We start from the raw sequence: 12,353 nt of genomic DNA on the forward strand, positions 1-12,353 counted from the left end.
GGTAAATATAATTGAAAAAATGGCTGTAAAAAAATAAATCTGCATTGTTTATCCTTTTGAAAAATGTGCAAAAATCAAACCTTTCATTGAAGGAAAAGAATTGAAAGTGCTGGGGAATCACATTATGAAATTAATGTTTTTCTCCAAAACACGTTGGCCACAAATATTGGCACCCTTTCATTAAATCCTTTTTGCAATCCAAGATAACAGCTCTGAGTCTTCTCCTATAATGCCTGATGAGTTTGGAGAACACCTGACAGGAGATCAGAGACCATTCCTCCATACAGAATCTCTCCAGATCCTGCAGATTCCCAGATCCATATTGGTGCTTCTTCTCTTCAGTTCACTCCACTCATTTTCTATATGGTTCAGGTCAGGGGACTGGGACAGCCATGGCAGAAGCTTCATTTTGTGCTCATTGACACATTTTTGTGTTGATTTTGAGTTTGTTTTGGATCATTGTCCTGTTGGAAGATCCAAACATGGCCCATTACAAATACACAAGCAGACTAAACAAGGAACAGCTGACAAGACTTAACTAATTGGAAACCATAGAACAGGTCCAGACAAGACAGAACATAATTGTGACAATAACCAAATAAATGTTTGTTTTTTTAACCTAGACTCATAACATTACCATTATTTATCACAAATAACTGGTATGTGTGTGTTTGTGCATATATATATATATATATATATTGTAATGCATGCTGGGAACCATGGATGAGTTTTATACTATGGTAGCTCCCAGCATACATTATGTCACTGTTGTTGAGATTCATATGCTGATTCTTGAGGTCTCTGTGTGTCTAAATATAGTAGCAGTTCAAAATGTTTTATGCACAATGTGTAACTGATTACCACAACAGTGCCGGACCTATTGCTATAGTATCACAGTGTTTAAAATACACAAACAAAAAGTGTTTGATTGTGTTTAATGACCGATCAGTGATAAACCTTGGGATGAGAGCTGTGAAGATCTAGAATACTCGATGATATTGTAACAGTTAAATGCTACTTATGGTGCTATTCTACTACCCACCATTAGCAGGGGACACTATTGTTCCTTTAGGCTAAGTTTAAATACAGGTGGGAGTAGAAGAAGAGAGAGCTGTTTGGTAAGAGGAAAGCATGGCTAACCTTACCTTTACTGATGTCCTGATTGGGAAACGTACCGTTTTATGCTCAATCAAAGTAAGGTTCCTTTGTTTCATATTCAATGGTGGCTGTGTAAAATGTATTCCATTGTTGTTGAGGTTTATACTAATGTTTAATATTTTGTTTGTAGAAGGACTCCTTTGCTACTGCATGGTACATGTTGGGAATAGAAAGGAAAATAACAACAGAATAACTGAGCATGACAATAAATGGAATGTCTGCTTACTTGAGTTAGAGATATAAATATTAGGTGTACTTTCTTAAAGGCGCGCCATGTGTTATGGCATAAATGTTTTGCTAATTCTATTGTATTTTGTTTATTGATTTTTTTTTATCAGTATTATTTATTTATTTTATTTTTCATTTTCTTATGTTATTAATTTTGTTTGCTTTGTGCTTCCTTCTATTTTGCTTTCTTGTCATAACACTATGAATGTGTGGATGATTGTGGTTGTGGTATGAATGCATGGGGAGGTGGGTGGGGGGTTTGAAGCTTGTCTTGTTATTTTATTCTGTAATAAAAAAAATAAAAAAATAGAAAGCACTAATTTACCTGCATTATATCTCATATCTCATTGCCTTGGGTCATCGAAACGGGATATTAATCAAGAGGATAATAACTGTTTTCTGCTTGGAATTGCTGTGTGGAGTATTTGTATTGAATTTGTTGACTGTTACCAAGGTTGAAGAACTACATTGTCTAGAAGGGTTCTTCTTTCATCTATGGACTGTGGCATATAAGTATCACCACATTCATTGCATCCAACATTCTTATATCATGACTATTCTTTTTGTATTTATTATTATTTTATTTTTTGAGTCATTTGTACTGTTGGATTATTATTGTACCACTTCACTGTTGTTTTTCCCCATAATATATCTCTGCTAAGAAAATCAGTTTTCTGTTCTGTTGTTTTCTTGACCTCAACCAGTTTAATGATTGTGACAAGTTGATCCCTCTGATTTATTCAGATTTATAGTAAACTTTTACTCATAGAAGTACGAGTTTGTTATAATATCATCATCAATAAATACCCAAGAGATGTTTTTTTTGTTGTTGTTGTTTTTTTTTTGCCGTAATGATTGTATTTTAAAAACAGTGAGTCACAATAGACAGAGATAAAACTAATGTTAAAAAGTTAAGGGTCAAAAGGGTTCTTTCCGTAAGAGTTGGGCCTTTTACAGATCTGTCAGCTTAATTTCGCCCCATTAAACCCCTCCATATGGGTCTCCGTCCACCACAGTCCAGTTCTGGTCAATACAGGTGAGTGTTCAGCACCAGAGACTCGTCATTTCTGTTTTTATTCATGTTGTGAGATTCACACTTCATTGTAAACACTAGAGGGTGAAAGATGCTGAATTAATTAATAAAAACTCTTTTGAAAGCAATAGTGGTAACCAACATTACCTGTCCTCACTGCCTGGAGTAACATCTCAGTGGTTGCTCAATCTGCGCATCATTGTACTTCACTTAAAAAATATTTATTATACACTCTCCATATAGAAATGTCATTACCCCAGATGAGATCTTCCTGTAGAACAGCAGAATAAAACACCAAAGACAAATACATTATTGTCTTTGCATTCATTGGTATTCATGTATCCAGTTTCATTGTCCAGTCTTACTGTCCAAATACAAGTGTTCATTTGTTACCAGGATACATGCAAAACAAACATTGTGCGCATTACAGGTTGTAACTGAACCTCTTCCATCAAAAATATGGGGTTTATCTTTATAACGTACGGCATGCAGTCCTCTTTTTAGTGTGTTTATGTCAAGCATTTGAGAGAATATAAAGGTCAACAGTCTGAGATTGAGCAAAACTGGATAAGTTGACTGGTGTAAGCATGGTTGGGATGAGATGGGACACTGGAGGAGCTGTTAGTACTGGATATCGAGGTGTTTTGTGAACATGTTCCCTCTGGTCATTCCATCAGGAACTCAGTTTATTTTGCATGATTTCACGAGAAACTTCTGAAAACGCATTTGCATGAGCCTTCATACCTGTGATTCAGCTCCACCCCTTATATCGGCCATATCCGTGCATATTCTCACAGTCTCATCACTATCCCAGTGTCTTCATTGGAAAGAGCATCAGAATTTCCACAGCTCTCCGTCGACTGCAGAAACACACAGGTATGTGTCATATTATGAGTAGCCTATAGCAATTTTACATTTGAAAAAGATGGGGATCATATTCTTTACTTTAGATTATGTGCTTCCACAGTCACTTTGTGATGTTTACAGATAATTGCTATATGAAAACCTGACATAAAGATAATAGCAATATTAAAGTCACTGGAAAAACGCTCCCCCACCTACACTTTTGCAAAACTCCAGAAACATACTTATACATACAATTCACTGCAGTTTCCAGCCGAATTGAACACTGGTGGCAGTAAAACTTTTCTACTACATAAATGACCCAATTTAAATACACATTTATCTTTCCAGCAGTGAAGTATACCTTCATTTCCTGATCTCCTTCATCTATTCAGTATTGCTCTTTAAGCTTGGTGATCGAGAGGCAGGGATGGGCAGTATTTCAGATACATGTATTTAAAATACGTATTTGAAATACAAAATACTATTTTGTATTTTGAAGCCTTTGAAAAAAATCAAATGTAATTTGTATTTAAATACATTTAAGATGAGTATTTTTGTATTTTCAAAATACATAAAATACTTTTTGCCAGTCAACCTCTTTATCAGGGTACTGATTTTGTGCAACTAGTTCAGACATTCACTAGCTCAGCATTGGATCAGCTATTTTTTCTTTTCTTTTTTTTATAAGGTGAGAATGTCATGATCAATTCTACTTGTTGATTGAAGTTAAAATAGTGCATTATTCCCTTCAATTAGCATGAAAGAATAAAAGAGCAAAGACAAGTGGGAAAATAGCGTAAGCCAATCAGTCTTGACCGGTTGTTGATTTTTATCAACTAGCTTGTCAAATGTGTTTAAAGCATCACTGCATGTTAGGGCTGGGTGATATGACACTACATATCATAACGATGATATAAAGTTTGAATTTATGGAACTTTTTCTAAATCATTTACATAGATAGGCCTATTTGTGGGGTAAGCAAATTTATCCATGCAGCTTTTAGTGGGCAGGAATTACTGGAACGCTGGAGTGGACAAAGAAGCACTAATGAATGATACACCACAAACATCTTCAGCTTTTAGTTTTATTGTAAATAATAATTAAAAAGGGGTAAATAGTGTTAAATTAATCTAAATTAATTCTAATTTTAGATACACTTTCTAATTTTAATAAACTTATAGAAACAAATAAACTTTACATAAAATAAACATAAAATGACTTAAAAAGCATTGGACTACCTGCAAAAAATATTGATATTGATCATTGTGAAACCATGATATTGTTACTGTGAAGTAAATCTGAGATTTTGGTCATATCGCCCATCCATATTCTTTGCTAGATATAGCAGAAAAGGTTCCCACAGTTTTACATACAGTATGAATTTTTTAATAGTGTTCACCACAAGTAATAGACTACATTGTAACCAGAAATAAGTAGCCTATATAAATGGCTGCTATTTTGCATAAGTTTATTTGTAATTGCCAGAAAGAAAGAAAAAAAGAACGAACGAAAGAAAGAAAGAAAGAAAGAAAGAAAGAAAGAAAGAAAGAAAGAAAGAAAGAAAGAAAGAAAGAAAGAAAGAAAGAAAGAAAGAAAGAAAGAAAGAAAGAAAGAAAGAAAGAAAGGGCAGAGATAGTTTCTTCATTCACTGTGACCTACACTGTAAAAATAAAAGGTGCCTGGAGGAACCTTTTGGGGTTCTTCACTTTGCCACACCGGCGGAACCGTCTGTAGATCCTCTAGGCACCCTTTAAAAAGGGGCGGTTCTCTGAGGAACCACACAGGTGGTGCCTCCAGGAACCAAATTTCAATTTTATTTTATTTGTATTAAATTAATTTCATGTTGTTACTATGGTTACCACCATTAACTTCTATTATAATAAACAAACTGAACCAAATACAAAATAAGAATTGTTTATTACATATTTTAGATACATTTTAATACACTTCCATGCACTTGGAAAAAAAAGAGCTAGTAATAGATTAATATCAATGAATACACACACACACACACACAAATAGTATAATACATAAGTAACATGAATAATCAACCATGTGTATACAATAAGCTACACAAGAAAAGACATCTCAACAAAATGCATGGAAAAAACATGTTCCAAGTAATAAATCAATGTAAAAAATAAAAATGTTGACTAATTAAAAATGTCCATCTTCACTTAATTTTAAAACATGTTTCAGTCCGCTTGTTAAGTCTGACGTCACTGTTTCCAAGTCCAAAAGCTCTATCAGATGCCAAAAACAAACAGTGCTAATATACACTCATTGTGCTGTAATATTCCTGAAAATTAGGATCCTAACCTTTATCTCTATTCCGAATCTCAGATAGTTAGTTATTCAGCTATTTTGAATCATAAAATGTTGAAGTCTGGGATGCTGTTAGACTGGAGACTGTTATGTACACTATGGCTTTTGAAAAGCTTAAATGTGTGACTTGAATCAACAGTTCCCATAAATGGTTGTTGAGTATTCGCAATATCTAGAAACAAGATAGAGAAAGTAGAAGTAGAGGTTTCGACCCGGAAACAGAATTCCTTATGTCACAACAAGCAGAAAACATTTTCCATTTTAACAGAGTTAAGGTGCAGTAAAATTATCTGTTGTTCTGTGAATGTTCACTGGTGAATTCACTCGATCAGCAATTTTGTGTGGTGCTTCATACATTACGTCGCTACACTGCTGACAACGGTCAATGGACATTTTTGCCTGCGTAATTTCACGAAATTCACAAATGTGACTGCACCTTTACTCGCTGCAACATAAAATGCAATCAATTATAAAATCTTCACAAGGGACACGTGAGGTACTTAACGAGTTAGAAAAGTGAAAAGGTGCATCAGCTTCATTTTCCTGTTTGTTTTTCCTCTTTTCTGGTGGATGGTCCAGGCACTTCAGTGATTTTCAGGTCTACAGGAGGATTTTTATTCTTGATCAAACTTGTATTTCAGCTTACCGAGATCCCTGCAAAGTACAACATTTACTGTTAGTAAGGTTATTAAAGTGATAGTTGGGAAATTTAAATAATTTCCTCAGCCTTGTGACGTTCCAAACCTCTTTGACTTTCTGTCTGTGGAACCCGAAAGCAGATCTCAGGCATAATGCAATATCACTGCATGAAACACAAGCATAAAAAAATTGTGTAATTCATTCATGAAACTATTCTTATGTACACTTGACTAGTTCAGTTCAATGCAACAATTTATGTAAAAATGGTTAAGCTCCAAAAATGTCCCAGAAAAGATCCTAAAAATAATCAATGAGTTCACAACTCATGTGTTATGGGTTTTGTTGTAAGTCTTATGAAGCCATATAATAGCTTTTTCCTTTTTTTTCTTTTCGAAAAAGACTAAACTTGAAGTTATAATTCAGGGTTCAAATGTCTTATATTCAAATGCATATGATTAAGGTATAGCCTATAAAAAATGCATAGCATTATTGGCTCCAAACCTGTGATATTATTTTTCTGAGTAACATGAATGAGATTTGAGAGCATGAGGGAAGATTTTCAGAGAATAACTGATTAAAAAAGTACACAGTCAAACAATACAATTTCACACAGAGAAAGTTCATAGTAATAAAGTACTTGCATGTGGTGTATAAGTAACTTACTGTAATTCAATGTTGCCTCTGAAATGTTCAGATTATTTTAGAAATGTACTGGTTGTTCTGGGGAAACAAAAGAACAAAGCTGATTATTCACAACATAATATTTATTGACCAGTAAATGGCTTTAAAATGGTATTTGAGAGAATGAGGGCACCTGTACTACAGGCTGTAGTAAGTAAAGTTAGGCTAAACAAAAACAGACCAAACTATATTAACCTGCTTTTGTTATTCATAACAAACGTCAATGACGACAGCAGGAATCAGCTAAATTAGTTAGGCTATATCAGCAATTTGAAGACACAGTTGTACAGAATATGTTGAATTGAATGACTAAATCAATCTAAGACAATAAGTCAATAATTTCCATTTGTTCATTAACGTTAACTGTTCAGCATCGCGGCTATAAAACCTTCATACCAGATACTGTGCAATAAACGAGTGGTAAACACTGTAAAAAAGTAGTAATGTATAATAAATGTAGCTTATATGTGTGTGTTTGAATATATAGTGAGTAGACTCTGTATTTATATTTATTTGGCGAGTTTACAAACCTTGTAATGGAGAGCCGAACAAACGGCGGAAGCTTTGATGAGAGTAGCCGTTACTTCAAATCCGATGACGTCGATCAGCTGAGCTTTGATGCGCGCGAGCAGCGCGAGGAACTGAAGCGACGACAGCAGAGGAATAGCAGCAGTTTCGTGACAGAATAAAACTTTTCTCCTCCTGGTTCTTCTTCTTCAAATAATAATTTATGAAGAAGAAGGTAAAATTATTAATTTATTACTATTATTTATTCATTAATAATTAATGAATTCATATTATTAATATTATTATAATTTAGTGTTATTGTTTAATGTTTAAATTAATCAATAAAATAGGCCTATAGATACTAAATAAATGTAAGCTACCTAGGTGAAAAAGACGTAGGCTACTGTTAAAGGAGAACTTGGTAACTTTTTTAACTTAATAAAACTGTCTAGAAATCATTTGGATGGTTAAACAACCTGTTCTGGTGATATTGGTGACTTTCCCCGCTCCCCCCAGCGTTCCCAGGCGGAAAACCAACCTTGCAACTTGCAACACTACCGTCCCGGCAAGTTAGAAATTGGAAGTCTCGTGATAAGCGAGAACTAGAACGAGAACGAGCGCGAAACACAAATTGCTTTACGGCAATTCGACATAAACACACACGCATGTATGATGTATTACCAGATTACCCACCTCGGTAGACATAGCTCCACGCGATACAGTTGGCTTGCTCCGATCAAAACAAACGCACATGAGCAGCGGTAGAGAGGGGGAGGAGGCTGCCGCAAGTGAGTTTTTTACACTGTGTTGTGAAATATACACCCCCCCCCCCCCCCCCCCCCCCACAGCTGTAGGGGGAGCTTGTGGGGAAAACATGCGACAACAAAAGGGAAAATCAGCGAAGAAGTGACAAGAGTTCGCTAGAGTTACCGAGTTCTCCTTTAAATGTATTAAAAATGTATTAAAGTATATTTGTATTGTAGGCCTACTAAAAACACACTCAAGTAGGCTACATTTTTAATATTACGTCTTTTTCACCTGGGCATGTATACTGAATCAAACTTAAGTAGCCTATAATAATAATAATAATAATAGGATAATAATAATCTTATTCTGGCCTCACTGAACCATTGGGTTCCTCCAGATGCTGGCTTTAACATAAGAGATCTTCCAGGAACCACTTAAATGTTAAAAGATCTTCCAATAACCCTTTTATCGCATTCAAGTTCCTCTATTTTCCCTCAAAGCACTTCGAGGTCTCATGGTAATGAAAAGGTGACTCCAGAACCTCTGAACTAAATACAAAGTGCTTAAAGGATCCCATAAGTTCCAGCAAGAACCTCAAAGATTGTCAATGCTCCTCCAGTAACCCTACTATAGGAGAAAGAGCTTTGAGGCACTTAAATTACATTTTGAAGTTCCTTGAGTATCCGACAGGATATTTGAGGCTCCTTTAGTTTTTACAGTGTATACCTGCACTGGATGGCCAATTTCACATGTATTTTATGTATTTTTAAAATACAAAATACTGTATTTGTATTTAAATACATTTTTTCACACAGTATTTTGTATTTGTATTTTAAATACATTTCTATGTATTTATGCCCATCTCTGTCGAGAGGAATAATGTCGTTTCAAACCTGTATGACTTTCTTCTGTTGAACTTAAAACATATTTTGAGAAATGGCTCATTGTTTTGTTTTGTTTTGTTTTGTTTGTATTTTTTGTCCATACAATGGAAGCCAATTGTCACTGAAACGGTTTGGTTAAAGGATTAGTTCACCTCAAAATGAAAATTTCCAATGCCATCCAAGATTTTGCCATCCAAAGCCATTTTGAGGAAAACATTTCAGGATTTTTCTCCACACAATGGACTTCAATGGCAACCAGAAAATCAATGCAGTTTCAAAGGGCTTTGAAGTGCTTCAAAGGACTCTGCATGATCCCAGCTGAGGAATGGGGTCTTATCTAGCGAAATGATTGGCCATTTTATAAAAATAAATAAATAAATGTATATACTTTTTAACCACAATTGTTTGTCTTGTGTTGGTCTGCGACGCGCCACGCATTGCGTCATCACGTTGGAAAGGTCACGAGTCACGTCATCTTTTATTTTATTTGTCTGTGTACTCCGGTTCAGAAAGGTAGGGAAGGGTGAAAAATTCCATCTCATTTTCTCTTTCAACTTCAAAATGTCAAATATTTTCTTCTTTTTTTCGTGACCTTTTCAACGTGATGACGTACAAGACAGACAATTGTGGAGGGAGGAGACCCCGGGGAAGACCTAGGACACGCTGGAGGGACTATGTCTCCCAGCTGGCCTGGGAACGCCTCGGTGTCCCCCCGGGAAGAGCTAGGAAGTGTCTAGAGAGAGGGAAGTCTGGGCATCTCTGCTTAGACTGCTGCCCCCACGACCCGGCCCCGGATAAGCGGAAGAAGATGGTATGGTATGGTTAATAATTATGATTTTTTTTTCTTATGTGGCGGAAATGGGCTTCCATAAATATGACCTCAAAACAGAAAAAATAGAGAACTTGGAGAAAAGGCCTTTTCAATTCTGACTTATAAACCTAATGTTGTGCTGCCATTTGTAAATCATGGCTTTCTGTCTTCCAGCTCCAATGGCCGTAGTTTACCCATCACCGGTCATGTCTTCATCCATTGTAACTCAGACAGTCCAGTCACCAACTATTGGTGAGTGTTGATGTCTTGTGATTTGAGACTATCTAAGGGGTCATGACATGGATTATTTTATTATTTTAGTATATTCCATGAGGTTCACTTTTAATGTTAATTAATTTTTTTGCGCAAAAAACAAATAGGTTTTATATATATGTGTATCATTTACAGACAAACCATTATGAAATCGTTTGCTTATAGTTTGTGATGCAGAAACTGAACGAGCCTCCAGTGTAGACAGCGTCAGTGATTATAATGGATTCTTTTTGCTTTTGACGCAACGCTCACATCTGTTGTAAGCAAATGTCAGCTGTTAAGCGACTGAACGCCAGTGGGTGGGGCATTCTGATGCAAAGATTTATAACTATTCGTCAATATCTTGCTTTAGAGGCAGTCTGTATGCAGATGTAATACATATGCAGATGTATTTTCCCATGAATGTTTAACACTATAATGGAGGTTTTATGCAGGATGTTTTAATGATACAAAGACCTCTGTCAAAAGATCAAGGCAAATTTGATTTATCATGTCACGACCCCTTTAAATGACAACCAGAACGCTTTAATATAAGACTATAACATGAATAAAAACTGTTTACGGGCTAAAATGTCCTTATCTCAAGGATTTTTTAAAGCTTTTAAAACAGTCAACAACACATAAAGGGCGCATCAGAAGCCAGACTGGTTCTGTAGGTTTTCATCATGAGCTTTTTTTCTCTTTCAGCTCCAATGGTAATTTACAACCAACAGCCCGTCATGTCCACCGTCACTCAGATGGTCCAGTCTGCCCCGGGTGAGCAGAAAAGCTCTAGTTTAATAAGACTCTGCTTCAGTCAAACATTAGAAGGTTCATGCATGATGCATGATGCATATGAATAGAATAGTATGTTAGAGGTTTATGATCATATTAAATGTATTTCATCAATATGATCTCTTTATGTATAGTGATAGTGTCACCACATCTGACTGAAACTCCTGGGCAGATGAGATGTCCTTACTGCCAGCAGCAGATCGTCACACAGACGACATACATCAATGGAACGATGGCGTGGGTAATCTGTGGTGTTCTTTGCATCTTTGGGTAAGGAACTATTCCCAGCTAACAAGGAACACTTTAAGAACTTTAGGAACGTGCTAATTCTCCTCTGTTTTTTCTGTGCAGGATCTGGCCATGTTGTTTGATTCCTTTCTGTGTGAATGCCTGCAAGGACGTAGAGCATCACTGTCCAAGCTGTAAAAGCCTCGTCCATATGTACAGACGCATGTAGTTGGTTCTGAAGCAAAGAAAACTTTTCTGCCAGCATCATCTAGATATTATTGGACCTCCTAATTCAAAGAAAAATAACACCATGTCATGAAAAGACTCATATGGGTTTCTTTTTCCTTCTTCAAGAAGGAAAATGAAACCCATATTGTCTCGTCACGTCATGGTGTTATTTTTCTTTGAATTAGGAAGTCCAGTTGTATATACTGATTCTCCATATGATTTATTTATTTCTTGTTTTTCTTATTCTGTATGATAATGTTATGTAATCAAACAGAATATAAACTTTTTTTCCCCCAACAATCAAAAAAACAAACAAGATTTGTTGTATTAGATTATGACAGGGTATTTCGGATCGAATTTATACAATATTAGACAACACAAAGGTTTTATATTATTTGGCTCTTTTTATTTGACTACAACTATTCTCAGTAAAGACTATTAACATTCATGCCTTTTTGTATGTTCCTATACGCTGCATTCTCAAATATATTGTGAGTCAAGGAAAATAAACAATTCTTTGACTGTGACAGAATTAAACTAATCTTACATGTGGATGTCACTGTCATTGACACAGCATAGATCTGTAAATATTATGGAAATTATTAATTTTTTTAATATATTTTTTGTGACAAAATGCAGCCTTCGTTATCAGGAAACTGAATCGATTGACATAGGCTCACTTCTGTATACCATCAAAGATAAATATGTCAGGCTAGTAATGGGAAAAAATGAAAACAAATGGATTAAAAAAAACAGCAGACAAAATGAAGAATGGAATATTAGCTTGTTAATTACTGTGCAGTATACATACACTGTTTATATGTTTTAATAAACAGTATGCATGATTCAATGATGATGAATGAACTTTTCAAACTTGTCAACCAATAAACACATTTGTTTTATATGGTGGATAAGTGTAATATAACAAAAGACAATGTTCTACGATAAATGAATAAGAATCACAACAAGGAATTAAACCTATAAATATCTA

The 12,353-nt window shown here is 35.3% G+C and overlaps 1 protein-coding gene and 1 long non-coding RNA gene across 2 annotated transcripts; one reads left to right on the forward strand and one right to left on the reverse strand.

Annotated features, from left to right (window-relative positions):
- Positions 1–458: 458 nt before the first annotated feature.
- Positions 459–12,353, forward strand: LOC309494970 (uncharacterized protein). Its single transcript, XM_082164472.1, has 5 exons — positions 459–1,194; positions 3,217–3,295; positions 10,034–10,111; positions 10,820–11,176; positions 11,258–12,353. Exons 1-4 carry the CDS (start codon positions 1,132–1,134, stop codon positions 10,972–10,974), a joined length of 375 nt encoding a protein of 124 aa, XP_082020598.1. The 5' UTR covers positions 459–1,131; the 3' UTR covers positions 10,975–11,176; positions 11,258–12,353.
- LOC309494972 lies at positions 5,270–7,556 on the reverse strand. Its single transcript, XR_014204495.1, has 3 exons — positions 7,441–7,556; positions 6,893–6,949; positions 5,270–6,244 (listed from the first exon to the last, which is right to left on the reverse strand). It is a non-coding gene; the product is annotated as an uncharacterized lncRNA (long non-coding RNA).

This window comes from Leuciscus leuciscus (assembly GCF_965113295.1).
Source record: "Leuciscus leuciscus genome assembly, chromosome: 3".
In the NCBI taxonomy this organism is placed as follows: Eukaryota; Metazoa; Chordata; class Actinopteri; order Cypriniformes; family Leuciscidae; genus Leuciscus; species Leuciscus leuciscus.